We start from the raw sequence: 20,258 nt of genomic DNA, 5'->3' as shown, positions 1-20,258 counted from the left end.
CCTTCTCCTTTTTTTTTTTTTTTTTTTTTTTTGCCTTCTGGTCCAGGAAACAGCAGCATATCTATCTGCCTTTATTCTCCTTGTACATACCACACCCAGCTTCTCATTCAACTCCTAATTTATCTGCTGCGCTTGCTTCCCAGCCAAACCTTTTTTTCTAGTTTCTCTTTCCTGTACCCTCTGCCAAAATTTTCTCAAAAGTAGTCTGATCTGATCATTCTGTTCAAAAACTTAAAAAAAGAAAAAAACTTTCTATTGATCATAAACTAAGTCCAGACTTTTTTTTTCCAAGTTTGAATAATAAGCATCCCATTATTCGCTGACTGCCAGTCCAGACTTTTTAACACCACAAAAAGGCAGTGTCTAGCTTCTCCCTCAGTGCCTTTTTTGTGCCCCAGTCACTTTTTTTAGGTGGAGTGGCCTAGGAGTGCCGTTCTGTTTTCTTGGACGCCTTTCTGCACCCTGTTAAAGTTGGCTGAGACTCATCGATATGCTTGAAGTACATACACTTTCACTTCTCTTTCTGCTTAACTTCTGTTAGTGTTTTAAAGCTCGACTCAACTACTGCCATCTTTCTATTCTCGTGCCGACTTCTCTTATCTCTGAAATTACTGTCTATTCATTGTGTTTCTGTAATACCTTATGCATATTTCTATTATACCATTTATTATACTATACAATAGATGCCTACTGTCAACCTGTCTCCTCTCTTAGATTCACTGACAGAAATCATCTCATTTTTGTACTCGGCTATGTAGCACAGGCTCTAGTCCAGTGATGGCGAACCTTTTAGAGCTTTAAGTGATACAAATAGCCCATTGTGGTATGTTTGCCATAGGTTTGCCTGCCCTAGGGCGTAATGAGCTCTCAAAACATTTTTAACTACAGTTATCTAAGAAGTATTTAATCTCTTGAGGTAAAGAAGACAGATGAACTATCCTTATTTTACAAATAAACAAATAGAAAATGTTGCCCATTCATAAAATAAACAAAAACTAATTGTAATGCATTAGGTGAATGTGGGTTCGTTTCAGAATAACTCAGAGGACTGAAAGTACTGTTGGTGTTATTTTGCCATAGTAGTTGCTCTAGAATATTGCAAATGCAGTTGTTATCACTCCTCAGCCTTTAAACTAAGATCAAGTGCAAATGCAGTTGCTACGTGAGAAAAACAATGTTGCATTGGATATAAATATTACTACTTTAAGAAAAATTTAGGTGTTATATCAAAGCTAGGGGATAAATTTTATGTTCTTATAACTTGGCATTTCTTAACAAAACAAATGGACTTTGTAATACAGAGCAATATTAAGTATGCTATGTTCTAGTCTAGTCTGATTTTGTTTTAATAAGTTGAAGAGGCATGATAAACCACACACAGAGTGCAGATTTCCTAAACTTGTATTGTGCATTAGTGTATGTACTTGATCATTTAGAAATACACGAGCCAAAAGATGTGGTGACATTCATATATAAGTTTTAGAATCTTAAGTCATACCTTAGTTTTCCTTAACACTCTCAAATTTTTTTCTTTTTATAATAATTACAGTGTTAAATCCTTTTGAGATATGTTTTTGAAAAGACAAGTTCTAGAGTTTTCATACCATCTGCGTAAGGCAATTTTGTGTTACCAGGCAGAGTACTAAGAGACAAGTGGTGAAGTGAGAGGAAGATTGTGTGAAGACTGTATTCTACCACTTTGGCCAAGCCATCCTCTGTTGACCTCAACTCAAATCAGAACCCACAAAGATGCTGAGGCATCACCACGGACATGATGCAGGCATGTGATTGCTGTGCCATTGGTTAATGTGGACACGTGTCTGCTGACGTCCTGCCGTGAGAGCCAAAAGGACACAAAGATAAACTAGACAGTTCACTTTCCTAATTGACTCCAAGGAAGAGCAATAAAGATTGACTTTTGCAGCACAATCTTAACTTTAAAGATATTTTCTGGCCATGAATTTAGTCCAGTGGTTCCACTACCTGCCTTGCAAATTGCAAGGTACTGAGTTCAACCCTGGTACCAAAAAAAATTTTTTTTTCTTCTCTCTTTTGAAAAAATATATATAACCATTTTATGTTCAATTGTTTTCTTAAATCTTTTGAATATTTAACAAGATATAGTTATAAGAATCTAAAAATGAAACTGTTCATTTTAAGATTTCTAGCGTGAATGTGTCTGAATAGATTTATATTTTTAGAATTACTGAGAAAAATTAGCGTTGGGATCTGCTCAAGTATGAAAAAGAAGCATATTCAACTTATACTTTAATAATTGTTTTGTAATTATTTCAAACCAGCAATGTTTACTGTCCTTTTGATAATTTATTTACTGTCCTTTTATTTGAAGTGGGACCACATTTATCTAAATCATATTTGCATTCAGTGTTTGAGTATTCATGAATAATCTTTACATATGACTATAATTGTATTTTAAATGTTGAATTATGTGAAAAAATGTTGTATTTTAAATTATGCACTTAACCAGATTCACTTTCTTATTATTTTGGGGCTTAAGAACAATACACATTAAACTGCTATCATCTTATTACCAAGCACTGATGGTAATTACACTATAAATAACTTGGAAAGTGGTGTTGTGTGAGATTTTTGACTAACCTGATTTTCAAGGCATCATTTACCATTTCAGCAAAGAAAACATATATCCAATGTATAATTTAACTGGCTATTTTATAGTTACTTCATCCTGCAAAATATTTGGTCCAATAAAGCAGAAGAGGGGTGTGTGTGTGTGTGTGTGTGTGTGTGTGTGTGTGTGTGTGTGTGTGTGTGCGTGTGCGTGCGCGCGTGTGTGAATCCACTGTTTGTGATTATCTACAAGAATAGGAGAAAGAGCTTAGATATTAATCGATAGGTTAATGTCTATTTAGTTGAACATTTCTTCTTTAAATCTGAAAATTCCTCAGTTAAGTGGAAGGAGAAACTTCTAAAGCCAGCACATAAGTTTATAGAAGTTTCATGATTACTATATTTGAAGATTAGTAAACAAGTAATGATACATGTTCATTGACTTTTTTAAACATTTAAATTTTGTAATTTATAATAAATTTCAATGAAAATATAACTCTTTAGTATTCACAATTCTGAAATTATTGCAAAGCTTAAATTATAAGAGTAGTGTTATGCATCTGTGTTGATTCTTATTACTTAGATATGGGTAGAATATAACCCTTCCCTCAGATGAAATTCCAAAAACTATTGCTTGCATCATAAAGATTATCAGTATTTTGATACTGAAAAGTTCTTTGGCACTGTCAGTTCATTCCCAAATGGCATATAAATAACTTTTACTACCTTAAAATGCATAATAAATGCTGTACCTATTTTAAGGAATAAAGAGTCTGTTTACTTTAGACATTATATCTTATAATAAAACTTAAGATAGCTCACTTTATTATGTTTATCCTTAAATCTATTTTCCATTAAGATGTTAAGATGATACCACATCCACTTGTTTTTCTCCCCTAATGTATATTCTTTTCAATTAGATGGTGATAGAAAATAACTCAATTAATTGAGTTGAATTTTCCAATGCCTTTTGGATTGGACAATGCCATAACAGGTTAACTGTTTTTACACTGAGTTGGCATAATGTGAATAAAAAGCAACACCTTGGCCTTCCATCAAGAAAAGAAATTATAGAGATAAACAACCCATTTTCAACCCTCAAATCTCTGTTCAAAATCATTGTAGAACTGCCAAAGGGCATCATCTAGACTTACGTGCTTAGACTGTAGGAGATAATGAGGCAATGAGAAAAGCTGTGCTGCCTTCAAGACTAGAGAGTTTTAAGATTATTTTTGCCATGTACTTTCATTTTGGTCGATATTTTTTTGTTTCTATATTATATGTCTAAGTGAGAAAGCCAGGCTCCTGATTATCTCTTGCTTAAGAAATGCTTATTTATGGTTCTCATGGTAGGTATTGTCTCTTTGGAGCACAGACAAGCTAATGGGAAGTGAAACTTTCAGGTGCTGAGTACCCGGGAGGGAAGCTAGATGGGGTCCCATCCCTCTCTGGCCTAGGAGTCTGGGTCCCAATACAGCATCGCCCTTCTTTTTTATCACTAAAGAAGGAAAGGGAAGCTCTAATTTCAGAGATTTAAGCTCTGGGAGCTGGATCAAGGAAAAAAAGGTTTTCTTTATCTACCATTATGGCATGGAGCAGGGAACCCTTCTCCCCCAAGAGTGTAGAATTGCTGGGTACCTAAGGTCCCTTGAGAGATGTAGCTTCCTCTGGGCCAAGCAGTGCTGTCATTCTGCCAGGGTTCTCAGAGTGACAGGGCAGGGAAAATACAGTGGACCAAGACAGCTCCAGCATGTGAAAAGTGGTTAGGCCAAACCAGGGGCCTTCACCTGACTATAGAGGCCTTTATGTAACCTGGGAGTCTTGAGGCCCCCCTGGAATTGATTGAATAAGGTCTGCAAGGTGGGGAAGTCTGGCTGTTGCCTGCTCAAGACCAGGGAATAAACACTTTCTCTTTCTGAGGCCCCGCTCCATCCCATAGTCTTGCACACAGGATCTGCCTGCACCCACCTCTGAGCACCACCAGGCATCACTCAAAATCTTCACGTATGCTTAGGAAATTCACTTAGGAGCATTAGTGTATAATATACATAATGCCAGTTACATGAAATTTAAGTTGCAGAATTGAAGTATACTATAGAGCCAGGCTGATAGAATTCTAATCAAAGCAAATTATTCTACCACCCTGTGCCTCAGTTTCCTTATCTATAAAGTGGGGGTAATAGAGTCTTTTGATTTCATAGGATTGATTGGTAAGGAATAAGAAATTTATATAACATGTTTAGTCCAGAACCTGGCACATAATATTTGCCACAGAAGTTTGGCTTCTTACACTGCTTCTCAGGTTTGCTAATGCATACATACCAGTATATAATTTTATTTATTTTATTTTTATTAATACATGTTTTCAGTACATAATAATTACATTCATCATGAGAAATTGGTACATGTACATAACACATCTTAATTTTTTATCCCCTTCCCTCCATCTCTTGGTCCCCTTATTTGCAGAAAAATAAAACGATTTTGAGCAAACCCTTGCTAAACTCTTTTTTTGTTTGTTTTAAAGTATTTAAAATGAAAAGCAAGCTATATATGCATTTTTATCAGTGACAACAATGGTAATATATAAACAAGTCTCTGTAAGCACCTACATGATATGATTTAAATGTTGATAGTTGGAAAACTGGAGAAGTAGAAAGGAATAGGAGAGGATCAGGAGCATTGAGTAAGTGGGAGTGCCTGTCCCATGCAGATAGACAGAATGCACAGTCAGCACAAATGATCTTGGGAGGTGCAGCAGAAGAGAACATAGGGCCAAGCCTGACAACCCTTGTTTGTCTGCGTCTGCTCACCAAGACTCTATCCCTTAGACTCATTGTCCATATCTTGGTCTCCTAAAAGTAATCTGTAGTGCTGTGAATGTCACATCTGCTCACCAAAAATTCTACCAGCTTTTCCATTTCAAGGACTTCTGTAAATTGGCTTCTGATGGTAATTGTCAGCCACGATTGCTGTTTTCTGAAAAAGTAAACGTGCTGCTGGTCTCCTGCATAGCATTGTGAGAAAATACAATGACATTCTGTTTCTTTCTGATACCCGTTTAAATTCTCTTCAGTCTGGTTTGAAATTCTATATTTTAAGATCTGATTAAATAAGGCAACCTTAAGAAACCACCCAACTCTAAGAAGGCATGATTAGAAAGTTCAGAGACAGTTTAAGGGATGACCACCGAAATTTTTTTTAAAAACTTGGAAAATGGGACTTTATTTATTTTTTTGGTACTGGGGATTGAACTCTGATCCTTGTACTTGCAAGGCAGGTGGTAGAACCACTGAGCTAAATCCTCAGCCTGGAAAATGAAACTTTAAAGGAAGGGTTCTAGTCACCAGGATATTTCTTTAATCTTGAAAATAACAACTAAAGGGGCCAAGTTGCAATAGTAGCCCTCAAGTGTACAAAAGGTGATTACCCAGACTGGTGACTAGCACTTCTCCGTCTCTGTTGAGGACAGAGTGAGAAGAGGCAGGTTAAAATTGCAGCATTTTGGATTTAGTCTTGATATCAGGAAAATTTTTCTGACAGCACATTGTTAAAACATTAAAAAGGGGCCTCTTGGGAGAAGGAGGTCTTTTGGAATCTTCTGTAGAGATATTTGGAAACGGAATAGATTTTCATCTGTCTGACCTGCTTTGAGGCAGGCTCCCCCACACGCAGCAAAGAAGTGACCTTTCAATGCTCTTGGCAGCGTTGTGTGGTCCTCAGAGTCTGTGCACAGAAAGGCTTGAGAAGGCTTAGTGCATAGTGATAATTAAATTGCACTTGAGCCTTTTAATCGGCCATAGATGAGATTATCTATTTTTTAATGATTTGATTATCTTCCTAAATTATTTGCTGAACCTATAATTTGTTTCCTTGAACAGATGAACCTTAAATATCTAATAAAACTTTCACAGATTAGTTGCTTGGGAGAAAAGAAAGGACTTTTTTTTTCTTGAACATAATTAATTCTTAACTTTTGAACTCTTCTGAACAGCTCTTTTTTGATGATCCTTTCTCTTGCCTAACAAACAAAGCTGTCAGTCAGAGGGATGTCTTTGTTTTCTCTCTGCTGTGAGCAGTTACTCCTTGCCAGCCAGCCATGAAATCTGTGGCCTTCAGTATTGGATTGCCAGAAAGGCATGCAAATCAGATGGTAGCCCACCCTCCTTATCTGCCCTTTTCTTACTCAGCCATTATGAATATGTAAAAAATACCAAATCTGCAGGGAGAGCTTCCTGTACAGAAGCAAACTCATCCCAGCCTCTGCTTGATGGTGTTGGATATCGTTCAGTGGGTTCAGCATTAGGAAAGTGACCATACTGGTAGGTCTTTGGCATTACCCCTTCTTTTCAGAGCTCTGCCTTCACACCCTGGGCAGTAGCTTTTCTCAGTATCTGGCACTTTCCAACCTATTTCCTGCCTCCCTACACAAATAGACATTTCAGGTTCACTCTAAACTCAGGGCATCTGCCACACTTATTACCTATGAAAGAAAACCTGCTTGTTTGTGGTACACCAGAGCAAATGCTGGGGAAAATGTCTCTACTGAAGTGGTAGATGAGTTTTTAGAACTTTCAGAGGAGTTCTGCAGCCAGCTAGGGACATGTTTTCAGATCAGCAGATCTTTCAATGCCCCTGAACTTGCCTAGTTCAGTCTAAAGCCTACTATGTTGTTCCCCAAGAAGCCACACATGGAGGTGGCTACTTTTGTCTTAGTTCTTACAGACCTTGGGGCTGTCAAGGTTCCATCTACGTTCATTTTTTCCCTTTATTTCAGTAAATGTTAAGTACATGTCTGTACTTTGTAGAGCTTTCCCTTGTAGCAACATTTATGATAGCAAAATTTACTTTTGGGAATATTTTCTTCACAATTTATGTTGAAAGTAACAAGGTGTTTTGTTTGGTTAGTTTTTTTCCCCTCCACTTAAAAGAAATGATGTGTCCTACAGATAAATATAAAATATTTCCTTTAATCTTGTTCACCCTCTAAAGTGGGTATACTAGAGTTTTACATTTTGGATTCAAGTCTCAAACTTCTCATTTGGAAGCTGAATATCAGGAATTTCAGGAAGAGATAGACCATGAGAAGAACAATTTTAAAGAATATTCTAGAAAGCGTAGTTTCTGTCAACACTGACCAAACCATTTAGAAATTCTAGTCTCTGCATCCTTCTCTGTGCAAGAGAATTAATTTCTCTAAAGAGCAGACTGAAAGAACCTAAAAAATTGGTGTGTAAGTGTAAGTATTGCTCATTATTAATCCTGCCTTTCAAATCCTTTTCTTTCATAATGCAAGGGGGCTGGGGGTGCTTAACAATTCAGCACTCTGTCTCCTGCTAGGGATAATTGCTTGATTTCTCTTACTGTTCAGAGAACTTCCTGAATTAGATTAATTTCTTTATATTCCATTTCTGTCTTTTCAAGACAGCAATTCTTTTGGCTAAAAATGTAATGAGACATGATACCCATTCACATATAAGATCTACCAAACCTCTTTTTATTAAAAATGCTTTTAGGATCTAGCATTTGAGACCCAAACCACTGGATCTGTCCCATCACAAAGCACTTACAAGTTCACTGTGATCCCTGCGCAGCTGCTTGTCTAATGCCAGAGTAGAGGTTAAAGTCAGTTCAGGTGGTGCCTGCACAGATCTTAGAAGTTCAGAGTCTGAACAAAAGGCAATGGCAACATTTCCATTACAGTGAGGGTTGAAGCACCTCTCAGGCTGTCATGGTAATGAACTCACCAGATGTAGGAAACCATTTAAAATAGCGAGCTTCCCTGCACTGTCCTGAGTGGTACTTGCTTACTTGAGACAACAGATCTGTCTGTCATCTGCAGTCACTGCTCCACAAGTTTTCTTTAGGTAGCTTTAAAAGACAGCCCTGAGGGGGACCTAGCAGTATCTTTGTGTGTGGGGGGGGTGTGCACGTGCATGTACTTACATGCACACATCTGATCTAAAGTATAATACCCCTTTGTCCAAAACAGTCCTTAAAGTAATTCATAAAAGCAAACTAAGTACGTAGCTAGGCAACAACAACAGACGGAAACAGAACAATGATTAGCAAAGAGAGTAGGAAGTATTCATTACCAGACACAGAGTGAGCAGAAATTTTGTTCTGAGTTTCCTGGCAGAAATACAAATGTGTTAGGTTATGGAATTCTTATTACATGACAAAAGAAAGCAATGACATTTAGATGGAAAGAGAAACATTTTTCTGGTAGAAAATTCCAATTTTAATTTATTTCACAGGGCGTTGTTAGAGACACTAGATAACAATGAACAGCTTATGCAGAAGCCTCCTTTGAGTGGATGTTCTAAATAGCAGCCCTCAGTAAGGCAAAGTCAGAGGACAAAATAGTGAAGACTGTTCTGAAGGAGCGAGTGTGGTTCCTGTGTGTCTGGTTCCCTGCTTTCTTAACAGGGTTAACTTAGGCTGGTAGAAAGGTGTACTGGCAGGTTCTTTGTGTTTTTAACATCCTCAGGGCCTGCTGGTTTGTCTTCAGCTCACTATTGTGTTCTTAAATTGTTTGAAGTATGTCTGGTTGCCCATTGGGAAAGGATGCTAATCTGAAGGATGCAGGCCTTACATTCTGTTTTGGAATTTAAGGCCCGGTCTCCAGAAGAAAGATCAGTCTACCTCCATTTAGAATTGGGCTGTGAGGGCTTTCAACGAGAGCAAATTTTTCTTAGAAGAACTTTTAGTCTGCTCACAAGTTTAGATAACTACTAGGATCCCCGAGCATACAAGAAACTATTTTGAATCGAATATTTCTAGAGGAAGGGTTCCTTTAAGTGCCACGAGGGACCAGGCAAGAAATCAGCAAGCTAGCCAATATGGCAGACGTGTCTTCTTTGTGTCAGTACAGGTCTGGTGAAGTGAAGAACAAACTCCCAGGGGAAAGTGGTTACCTCCACTCAGATGTGGATGATGTTACCATGTGTGAACAAAGGTCCGTTATTGCCCTGTCCTCCAGTCTTTCAGGAAAGCTTTGAAATCCTGATTCTACATGAGATCTGATGAATTAGAAACATGGGCTTAAAATCTTTTACTATTTTTGCAAGCCAAACTAAACATATGTACCATTTGGTTTTCATCTTAAAGGTCTGCTGTTTTCAACCTCTGTTGTATATCAAGGTCTTCCCAATCAGTTCTCTTAGACAAATATTAGATGCAGATTGACCCAATAGAATTTCAGATTTTTGTAGAACTGAACATTGATTTTAAAAGCCCAAAATGCTTGCCCAGTGAGTTCATTAAACTGGTCTTGTTAGGAGAAAAGACCAACCTACAGCTTATAAGTGGGAATGGCCAGTTTTCCCATTTAATTGGTTGAGCCCCCCCACCATGTAGAATAATTTTTATTCTAGTATAGTTGGTGTTAAGCTGGTTTCTTATAATAGTTATTCAGTAGGCATACCCATTGCTTATTTAGCACATTTGTGGGTCAGCACTCTAGCTAGTTGCCATTTGTGTTTGATAACATGTCACGGTCTGAAGTCTGTTTCTAAGCAACCTAGTATGCTAAGTGATGTTGATTTGAGAATAAATGGTTTGACATTTTTTTTGTGGGGGGGATTCATTAAACAGTATACTCAAGTAATTGAGTTATATGATTGTCCACATTTGGCCATGTCTGAGCAGGAATAATAAAAATGTTGGTAGCATTTATTAAATTCTTATGTGGCATGTATTGTGGAGAGTGCTATATGTATTATCTCATTTAATTTTTACAAATCTCTTTGAGATATATAATTATTACCATCATCATCATCATCAACATCATCATCATCTCTAAATTATAGGCATGGATTCTCTGAAGTTAACTACCTTCAATAATGTGGCCTTACATTCCACAGTTAATACATAGTAAAGCCCAAAGTCAAACCCAGACAGTCTGACTCAGATTAGTACCCACTCCCTGCCTAAAGCCCAGACCATAATTTCAGTGTAACGCCTTTTCTCTGAACGTTGGAAAACAGTGCTTTGAATGTCAAGTGATTATACATAACTGATCACAAAAGGCATTAAAGAATGTGCCTATGTCCCTTTCCCTCTTTCCTCCCTTCATTCTCATTTTAATCTTCAGATAAGAATTATGAAAAATACCCTACTAAAATTTATAGTACAGTATACATGGGCTGAATCACATAATAAGCCTGATGCTGCCACTGAGATGCAACTTTTCCATATCTTCACCACAAATTACAAGTGGAAGCAAACCCTCCTGATACTGGCTCCATTTAAGGGCACACATTTCCTCATTCCTTTTTAGACAGTGGGAGAAGAACAATCTACAGCTTGTAAGGTCAACTGAGTATTGGTTAATGCTGTAGAGGTATGGTTTTAAAGGTTGAAATAGGGAGAGTAATACAATATTAATGCTAATTTGCTTAGTATGCAGTGTTTTCTATAATTATTGTCATCAGACCTGAGGATATTTATTTTTATTAGTAAGGACCTTTTATCAACCTAAAGTACAACTTCCTTTTTATCATTCATGATTAAATCAGTGGAAGTATTGGCAAAGGTTCAAAACTCTATCAACTTGTTTATAATAATGTTTGATTTATATGTGTGTCCAACACATATGTGTATATATGTTTACTATTTGCAGCTATATGCATTTAAACAGTGTTTTTGGTAGAAAATCAAGCATAAGACATGAAAAATGTGTGATTATTAAGGAGTTGCAATTATAGTCTTTAACTCTTTCAACGACAGGGGTATTATGATTCAGATTTGATTGTTTTTCACTTCAGACAAGCAAAATTCCTGGATAATTTTGGTGATCAGTTTCTTTCTAATTAATTACAAAATTCTTCTTTGGAGTGGATATAAGTGAATTAAAACATTTGTTTGCCTATTAATGTATGCTTTTACATAGATTATGCACAATATGGTAATATATGCTTTACAAGAAGGGAGGGTAGGGAAATGGGGAAAAAATAAGTACCAAGATACATCATGTAAAGGTACATGTTCCCAATGATGAATGTAACTGTACTGTATACCTAAAATGTACCAATAAAAGAATTTAAGAGAAAAAAAAAGATTATCCGCTTAACTAGAAGATAGGTCCATTCCTCAAAACAAGATTAAAGTCCTTGGACATATAGTGAGACAACCTAGGTTGCTTTTCTTATTTTTCTTACCTCATTTTCTAAACAAAGAACATAACAATATCTAATATCTATGGCATAATTTGTTCAATATGAATGCATTTACATGTACCCTTGTGTGTAGTAGTTCTGTGGAATGCTTACCATTAATTACCTATGAATTTTCTTTTAGACAATTCATGGACACAAGGGACCAATCACTGCAGTGGCCTTTGCTCCTGATGGACGATATCTTGCCACCTACTCAAACACTGACAGTCACATTTCTTTCTGGCAGGTAAGAGTACACGCTGCAGGAACTTGAAGTATATACTTCATGCTGTGTTTATGTGGGAAAATCTTCCTGTTGAGCCTTTCTGCCAGCTGCTTTCCTACCTTTCCACACATCCTTCAACAAAGAGAAAGTGTTTATGGATTGCTGATTGTATACCAGGCACTACCCTCAGGGTGCTGAGAATATAGTTAGCACGTGGGAAGAGGGGCGGCTGCTATCACAGAGCTTTCAGTCTGAAGGAGACACAGGTGAATAAACAGTTGCAGTGCACAGAAGCTGAGGATGGGCTGTGGGCAGGCGGTCCAGAGACAGTGGCATATGGCCTATGACGTGAGCCCTGAGGGATGCTGGGGAAGGCGGGTGTGGAGAGCACAGGTGCTGTGTGTACACAGGAAGCAAGGGTGAGTGTGTGTGAAGGCCTGACCTGCAAGGAATCAGGCAGGGCAGCCTTGTTCAGGCTGCTAATCTACCCAAAGATTCTTACAAGGTCTTTGGTGACTCTTAACAGGGATAGGGCATAGGACAGCCAGGTGTTTTCTTAGTATTTCCTTCGTGCCCCCTTTATCTTATTTTGTTTGCATTCTAAATTTTCCACAAAATGCTCTTAATCACCAAGGTTTTGAAAACATTTCTAAAATCTGAATCTTTATTGAGTAATTCATGAGAATGTTTATATTTAATTCTGATTGACATGAATACTAATTTTGAGCAGCTAATATTTACAGTAGAATATGTTTCATTTTCAGTGCTCAATTAGCAGCTTATCTGCTTTCTTGTTACCTTACTTTTTTAGTCCTAACAATTTACAAAAAACTAAATATTACCAAGACGTGTAAGGAGTTAATTTAAATTTATTACTCCTTATATTTTCCTAGGATGCAAGTGTGTTCTATAAGATTCAACGTATTGCCTTGAAAGCTAAAAATAAAATAAAAGTTTAAACAAGGCCTCAGAACAACTTGATAATGGTTTAAAAAATCAATAGCTAATAAAATGTAAAACAGATACAATAAATTACTTAATTAACAATGCCATTAAAACATGACAAGTTCCAAATCTGTCACAGATTTTTTTTCTACGTTTTATTTAGCTTAGTTTTCCAGTTTTTCTAATTTCCATTTCTTGCAGAATATCTTTCCAGCATCTTAATTAGCCATATTAAACAACTTCCATGAGTGATCTCACCCATCTTCATTTTTCTTAGTGGGTAACCACACAGCTGAAATTTGTAACCAAAAAGTCCACTAACTGTCCATAAACTGGATTCTTCCAAAAATGGTTCTTTCAAGAGTTTACCTACTGATCGTTTTTTCTACTCAGGACTAATATAATATTCTTTGTGCTGTTATGCCACCGGTACAGGTTTCCTTTATTTCTTGTTCTCTTGGAATCTTGGAGCAGCTCTTAAAGCTGTATTCATTCAACATTGCCTGGGTGTCTAAGAGTGAGGTGCTTTACCTATGGAAATCAGCAAATACCTGGGTCTGCTTTCAAGGAGCTTTTGTTCTGTCCATGCTTCCTTCTTTGGAGTAAATAAACTAAATTTCACCTTTATTGTTAACTTTTTTTGGTAAGAAAACAGAATTCACTATATAAAAGAAATGCTCCAAAATTAGTCAGATTTGACACACTTTTTCTAGGATTTTCCTGAATTTTCTGAGTGTTAAATTTTGTTCTTCCCTGTGTTTAGATTTTTAAATTATTTTTTCTTTTTGGATACATGTGTTCATTCTTTCCTTGAAAATTGTTATTTGCCTATCAAAATCTCTGCCAGCACCTTGGTGAAATTGTTTTTTTAACCTTAGAGGTCAAGATCATTCATTCGGTGTTACCCTTGAGATACCTTTTTTCCTCTTCCAGTTCCTCTAATTGTTTCTGGGTTTTGTCACATGCATCAAGCCTGTGCCTGTGCCTGGCTGTGTGCACAGTGTGAGTACAGCATGGTCCCTTATCACTAAGTTCACCTGCACTGAGTATCATCACTACTTGCCAGAGCTCAAGAGCAACTCAGGCAACACCTAGGCCTTTTCTGCCCTTCAAGCCAATGTCAGAGTTTAAGATGCAGCCCATTCCTTGAATGCTTAAATTATACCCAGTTCAGTTTTGAGATTTGAGTGTAAAACATAGAAATAGGCCTTTGGCTTTATCATTTTGGCTTTATCAAGAAAATACAATGAAACCTCTTGTAGAAGTGTAATGGTCTTTTGTTTGGATTAAAGAATCCAGAAAGCAATGTTGAATCTACTGCTTTTCTCCCCAAATTGGCTAGGCTGATTTATCTAGATACATGTTGTTTAGTTCTAGTGATATATAGAACACTTTTATATATTCCAGTAAGTGTACTGTAATATATGTTGAAAACTTAATGAAGTCTTATTAATACAGAGCCTTGCTAAAGCTATCAACTATTAAAATCTTTGCTGAGAAATGAGTGTTAATGAGAAATATTGGTTGGATAATTACTCAAGTGAGACTTAGTAAAAGGTTGTATGCAGCATTACTTACACTGGGAAAAGCATTAAAACATTGATGAATTATATCTGTATGTATTTCTGTACTCAGAAAATAATCTTCACAGAACTGGTTTTGTAAGCCATCTATTTGGAAGAAAGGAAAAAGCCAAAGTTGTATTTTAGTTACATACTCAGCTATAAAATAATGTGATGTTTAATCTTTCAAACTCTGTGGTCTTTAACATCGTAGTCCTACAATTTGAGTATTTACTTCAGTGTATCTGTTGCTATTTTAGCAAGAATATTTTGGTAATGAATGTGTTAGTAATTCTCACACTTAAATTTTACCACCATGGTCCCAAAAATAAATGTTCTCTTTCAGGAATGCTAATAATAAATTAGATGGATATTGTTTTCATTTTTTAAATTCTATCATACAATAGAATACTATTCAGCTATTTACAATCAATGATGTAAATCTATAGTCATTAATGTGAAAAGGTTGCTCTCAACATTTTGTTGGATGAAAAATAGACCACAGAAATACCTTTATTATTATTATTAGTGCGTAATTATACAAATTCATAAGTTTCACTATGCGTTTGTGTACATGCATATGTTATGCTTTGACCATATCTACGTTCCCTTCTACCATCTCCTTATGTTAGGTTCCCTCCCACCTTATTCGTAGTCCTTAGTAGTCCCTCTTCTACTTTCATATCATCTTTTTTTAATTTAGTTTTCATGTATGAGAGGAAATAATCATGATAATTATTTTTCTATGTCTGGCTTATGCAAAACTACCTTTTAATATGAGGCTAAGTAAAATTCCTTAAATCTCAAACAATCCCCCCTCCAATATATATGGAAGTTTAGAATGTTTACCAAAATGCTCACGATGATTGTCAGAGATTTCAAGAGATTTGATTTGGTTTTGTTTTTACTTACAATATTTGAATTTTATTAAATAACTTCATATCTTTGTGATCAGGAAAAAACTTAACATTACCAAATATTACAATTTCATGTGGTTTTCACTGACTCAAGATTTAAGTTGCCATTACTTTAGCATAGTTTGTAGCCAGTTGCCAATGAAGAAAAAAATTAATGTTGAATAACAAAATTGTTAATTGTTTCAGTCAGTGAGAGTTCTTTGTCTGAGCTTATGGAAAAAGCAAGTCACCTTTACTCAGATCCCTTCCTCTTTCAAGAAAGGCATAGAGAAAGGATGGTCTGAGAAGCAAGGAAATTGTATGAGCCCAAGGATCTTAGTAGTTCCACCTGTATGCAACTATACCAGTTATGTACCTTATAGAATTGTCCATAACCCTAAACTGAGGCAGGAAGGTTATTTAACTTTATCAAAGGCATTAATCCAAAATAGGAATGACTCAGGTTATGAAGGGAACCCAGGTATAATAATGGCCTTTTCTAAAAATCTTTTCCATCTATGTAGCATTCCCATAAGATAGTCTCTTTCTCACCCCCTTTAGCTCTCATTTTTTGTACATGACTAAATTTCAAGGAAAGAAGTAAAAACAGGAAATTGTCTGGGCACGTTATATGCCATTTGCATTTTGCGTCACCAGCAGAAATCCAGCTTTATATATATTTTCATAGAAAATCTATAAAGAATAAAAATACTTTGTAGTTATTTATCAACTGAGAAACTGGTTTTTTTAAAAAGCACTGTACGCCTATTGGTGCCAGTTAATTTTAACCAGCAATTTTCTGGATCATTTGGATCTGTTCTATAAGAAGACTAAATTATATACTGTTACTTTTTTATAGAAGTGAAAACTATTGAATTAAGCTCACCATTATGTGTAGTTATCCTATTTGGGAACTTCTAGAAGGCAATAAAACATTGGATTTTACTTTTTGTGGACTTCTTGGGAAAAAAGAGGGAAGGACATAAGGAAAAGGGCTTTTGAGAGGGTGACATCAAGGTAGTACCTGGCTTTAAGTGAGAACTAAACTTTAACAGAAAGAGTTAACAATAACCATACATTTGGTTTTAAAATGTGACCTCGTACACTAGTGATTTTTTTTCACCTCTGTGTTGTGTTCGGCACTATTATTAATGCGGGAAAATCAGTAACATTAGTCATCTTAAAAGGGTTATTACTCAAGATGATTTAAATTGTGAAAATGTCAGTGGAGGCTGCACACACTCTGCTAGAGATGCCATGATTTACGCCCTCTGACACCATCCTGCTACTGAGAGGGGCTGGAAAAAGGAATGGCTTGTAGTTTGCACTGATCCACATGCAGAGCATGGTATCAGCAATAACACATCTTAAATGTCCTAGGATGTGCTAGGGTTTCATGTTTCAACCATTTGCATATGTTGGATGGTAATCTGCATGTTTCCCCCAAACCCCCAGCATCTTATGCATGCAGATAGAGGTTCCGCTGGCGAGAATTAGAAACAAAATTAGCACGGAGAAAAATACTGTTTCCAAGGCTTCTTTCCTGATTATCATTCTTTCTATGTGGCTTATCATAGCACAAACAGTGGTGCATAATGAAAACATTTTAAGTAATACTTGAAATCTAAAGGAAGCATCAGACTCAGTTCACTTAGATAACACAGTTCATTATTTAACATTTTGACCTGAATGCATAGTTATTCATGACTCATATTTTCCATGATATTTTTCAGTTATGTGACTGGATTAAGAAAATTTAAATTTAACTCAAATCCAGAAAAAATTTCCAAAAAGCAGAAATCACCAACTGATAAAAAGAGTGTTGTTGACAAACTGTAGAGAATAAACTCCCTTTAGCAAAGCAGTGAGATGATACTGACTTATTTTTCCCATCAAAATAAGTGAGAGCTTTCCAGAGTCTGTTTTTGAGAAGCAAGTGAGGATCAAAGGTGTTGGTGATGGGGCTGAGAGGTTGAGTTTTGAGCTCTGATCAGTAAAGTATCACTTTATCTGTAGCTTAACTTTTTTTCATTTTCTTAAACTAATTATAAACCCTAAAGTGTCTTCATTGAGTCATCCTTCAGGGATGCACTGAGCATAATTGTAAGAAAGTGAAAAGGTCTGCAGTTTTAAATAGCCCTAGTTTCCAAATATTGTCTAATTGAACCATTTTATTAACGAGTCTAATTTAGTTTCTTCCTCAAGATCAGTGAACTCCCCTGATGTCAGCTCCTACCAACAAAGTTAAATTTCTCTAGATGTATGTATTTTCATTAACAGCATCAGAACAATATCAGATCCACCAGAAGAGCCCTGTGGAAATGTAGAATAACTAGAATCAGAAGAGATGGAAGCACTCTCCATGAAAGGGAAAGGTCTCTAAATGACATGTGTGCTCTCCTGCCTTCTGTCCCTCCAGATGAACACGTCACTGCTAGGAAGCATCGGTATGCTGAACTCGGCACCTCAGCTACGTTGCATTAAAACCTACCAGGTGCCCCCTGTGCAGCCAGCTTCCCCTGGCTCCCACAATGCTCTCAAGCTGGCCCGGCTCATCTGGACCTCCAACCGCAACATCATTCTCATGGCGCATGACGGGAAGGAACACCGCTTTGTGGTCTGATACTGCTGTCTGTTGCCCTGTGTCTTAGTTCTGTAAATCCTATAGGCCAACGTTGCTGTCTTGCACTGGATTATTCCTTGGTGCCTGCCCACCCCAGTGACATGAGAGGTGCAGCCAGGTCTGTGTCACTTGCGCATGCTTCTTGGGGGCAGACTCCCACACAGGCCACCTGCCACTTCAGAGGCATGTGCTCAGGGCACAACAGGATGTGGCCATTCTGTCACTAGGTAGTTTTTCCCTGCCAGGGATGGGAGGGGAAAGCTGATGGTTCCTGGGAACGCTCTTGTTGCTGGGTGCAACAGAAGCCTGAAAATCAATAACCACTGTGATTGCACTCCCACCCATCAGGGTTTCCAGCCCTCACAGCCTGGCTCCGAGGGGCTGCTCTAGTCTGACTGTGCTAGCACTAGGTGTTGCGTTGATGGGGCCGTCTTCATTAGTGAAATAACTTCCCTTTGGGTGTCTTAAACACACTTTTGTTTATACCAAAAAGATTCTGTGTTTACAAGTTTTTTTTCCCCCTTCTGGCAATTGCTAGGAAATTACTATATTCAATTTCCTAGGATTAAGCCACCACTTTCTTTAGTGACATCTAAGTTATTTGAGATTATTGGGGGTGGGGGTAGAAATATATATATTTCCTTGTAGAAAATCTAAATTTCTAGGCATTTAGACTTCTCAGTTATTCATTTCCTGCTTAAACAATAGTGTATTTAGTAATTTAAAATAGAAATCATCCCTACTTATGATCTAGCTTATATAATTATTCAGTTACCATAGCTAAACTTTTAAGGGACTTTTCTGATGAAGAACCAAGTTTGGAAGCATAGCATATCCCCAAAGTGAAGATTCCTATGTATTGTTGCAATCCCTTTTGTTCAGGAAAAGGCGTGCTCCTCCCCTTGGGTCACCGTACAACTTGTAGTTCCCCGTGTCATTTATCATGTGGTAACTATAAGTCAGCCTTCCGACTGCTGGTGAGTTTAAAGGAAAATTAAGAAGACAGTTTTTAAAACAAGAAAATTCATTGCAGTGGCACGAATGGTCAAGAGCATATATTCAAATGTGAGGCCCTCGGTCACTCTGTTTGAGCAAATGTTGCCATGGAAATGTCTGTCCATCCTGCTTCAAAGAAAACTTCAACTAGATCACCTTCTACCTAGGTCAAGTTAAGACCGCTCTTGCTTATAGTAATGGAAAAACTCCATTAAAAACATTTTGTGTGACTTGCACAGACTTTAATCTATATTTATTTGGGCTTTTTTGTTTGTTGGTTAGTCAATTAGTTGGGTAAAATGATCTGTTAAATGCAAGAAAAGAAAATGATTTATTAAACTCGAGAAAATATGTAAAGTTCACAGAGGAATCAAAATAATAATGGGAGCATTTAATCTAAAAGACATAGATTGTCAGAGTTTATGTACTGTACAGAAAGGTAGGCTCAAGGTCCAGGAACAATATATCTGTTATTTTACTGAAACGGGTTGTTTAAGAACATATTAAGAAATTTAGACCCCTAGAACATCTCTTTCATATTGATATAAAATATGTTATTTCTTTTGGTGGCTAACCTATACTCTTCCTTGATTTTATATGTTGAGTGTTCTCTCAAAAGTAAATTTATGCCACATGCATGTATGTCGCATTTATAATGACTATATAGGTAGATTCTAGGAAAGAAACCAAGAAATATACAGTGTAGTCTTTGTTTGGTGAATATGCTGTGTGTTTGGTGTAGATAGAAAAATGTGAGGTGCAGTTTGTTGTCCCAGTAGGCTCCTGAGCCTGCTCTGTACCCAGTACATGCTTACTGTATGGACTGAAATGGAAATTAAGTTATTATAGGTCACAAAACTATTTGAAATAATGAGGTAAATGTATACCTTAAAATTTTTTTTAACACAATGTTCTACTTATCAGGGAAAAGGCATGGGCCGGCTAGGTGGGCTGCTGCAAATGCATAGGTGGTCCCACGGTGGAGACTGAGGCAAAGCTGTGAGGGCCTGAGGAACAAAGCCCTTTCACATCCTGTGTGCAGAGGGCCCCACTGATGAGCCAGTAGAACACGAGGACTGTAAAACCCCACAGGGGATGACAGTTGACATGAGTGGACATCTTTAACCGCTGCACTAACATTTGCATTCTTGTGAATAGCTGGCTATTTGACACCCACATTCCGAGACTTCATCCCAGCTTAGACTGTTGAGCAAAGTAAACTTTGTGTTGTCATCAGTGTACACACTTAGTGTTTTATTGATT

General features: G+C 37.0%; 1 protein-coding gene across 2 annotated transcripts in view; it reads left to right on the top strand.

Annotated features, from left to right (window-relative positions):
• The window catches only part of Wdr7 (WD repeat domain 7), a 351,633-nt gene extending 331,575 nt beyond the window's left edge, over window positions 1-20,058 (top strand). For both annotated transcript variants that reach the window (XM_010611541.3, XM_010611542.3), the window contains 2 exons: window positions 11,890-11,994; window positions 17,796-20,058. In XM_010611541.3, the coding sequence (XP_010609843.1) occupies window positions 11,890-11,994; window positions 17,796-17,999 (309 nt within the window). In that variant the 3' untranslated portion in view covers window positions 18,000-20,058. The remainder of the gene's footprint in view (window positions 1-11,889; window positions 11,995-17,795) is intronic.
• Window positions 20,059-20,258: the final 200 nt, after the last annotated feature.

Source organism: Fukomys damarensis, unplaced genomic scaffold, assembly GCF_012274545.1.
Source record: "Fukomys damarensis isolate Sample0158 unplaced genomic scaffold, DMR_v1.0_HiC HiC_scaffold_30, whole genome shotgun sequence".
Classification (NCBI taxonomy): Eukaryota; Metazoa; Chordata; class Mammalia; order Rodentia; family Bathyergidae; genus Fukomys; species Fukomys damarensis.
The sequence above is the reverse complement of the archived record's forward strand: the minus strand, read 5'-3'. Positions and strand labels throughout refer to the sequence as shown.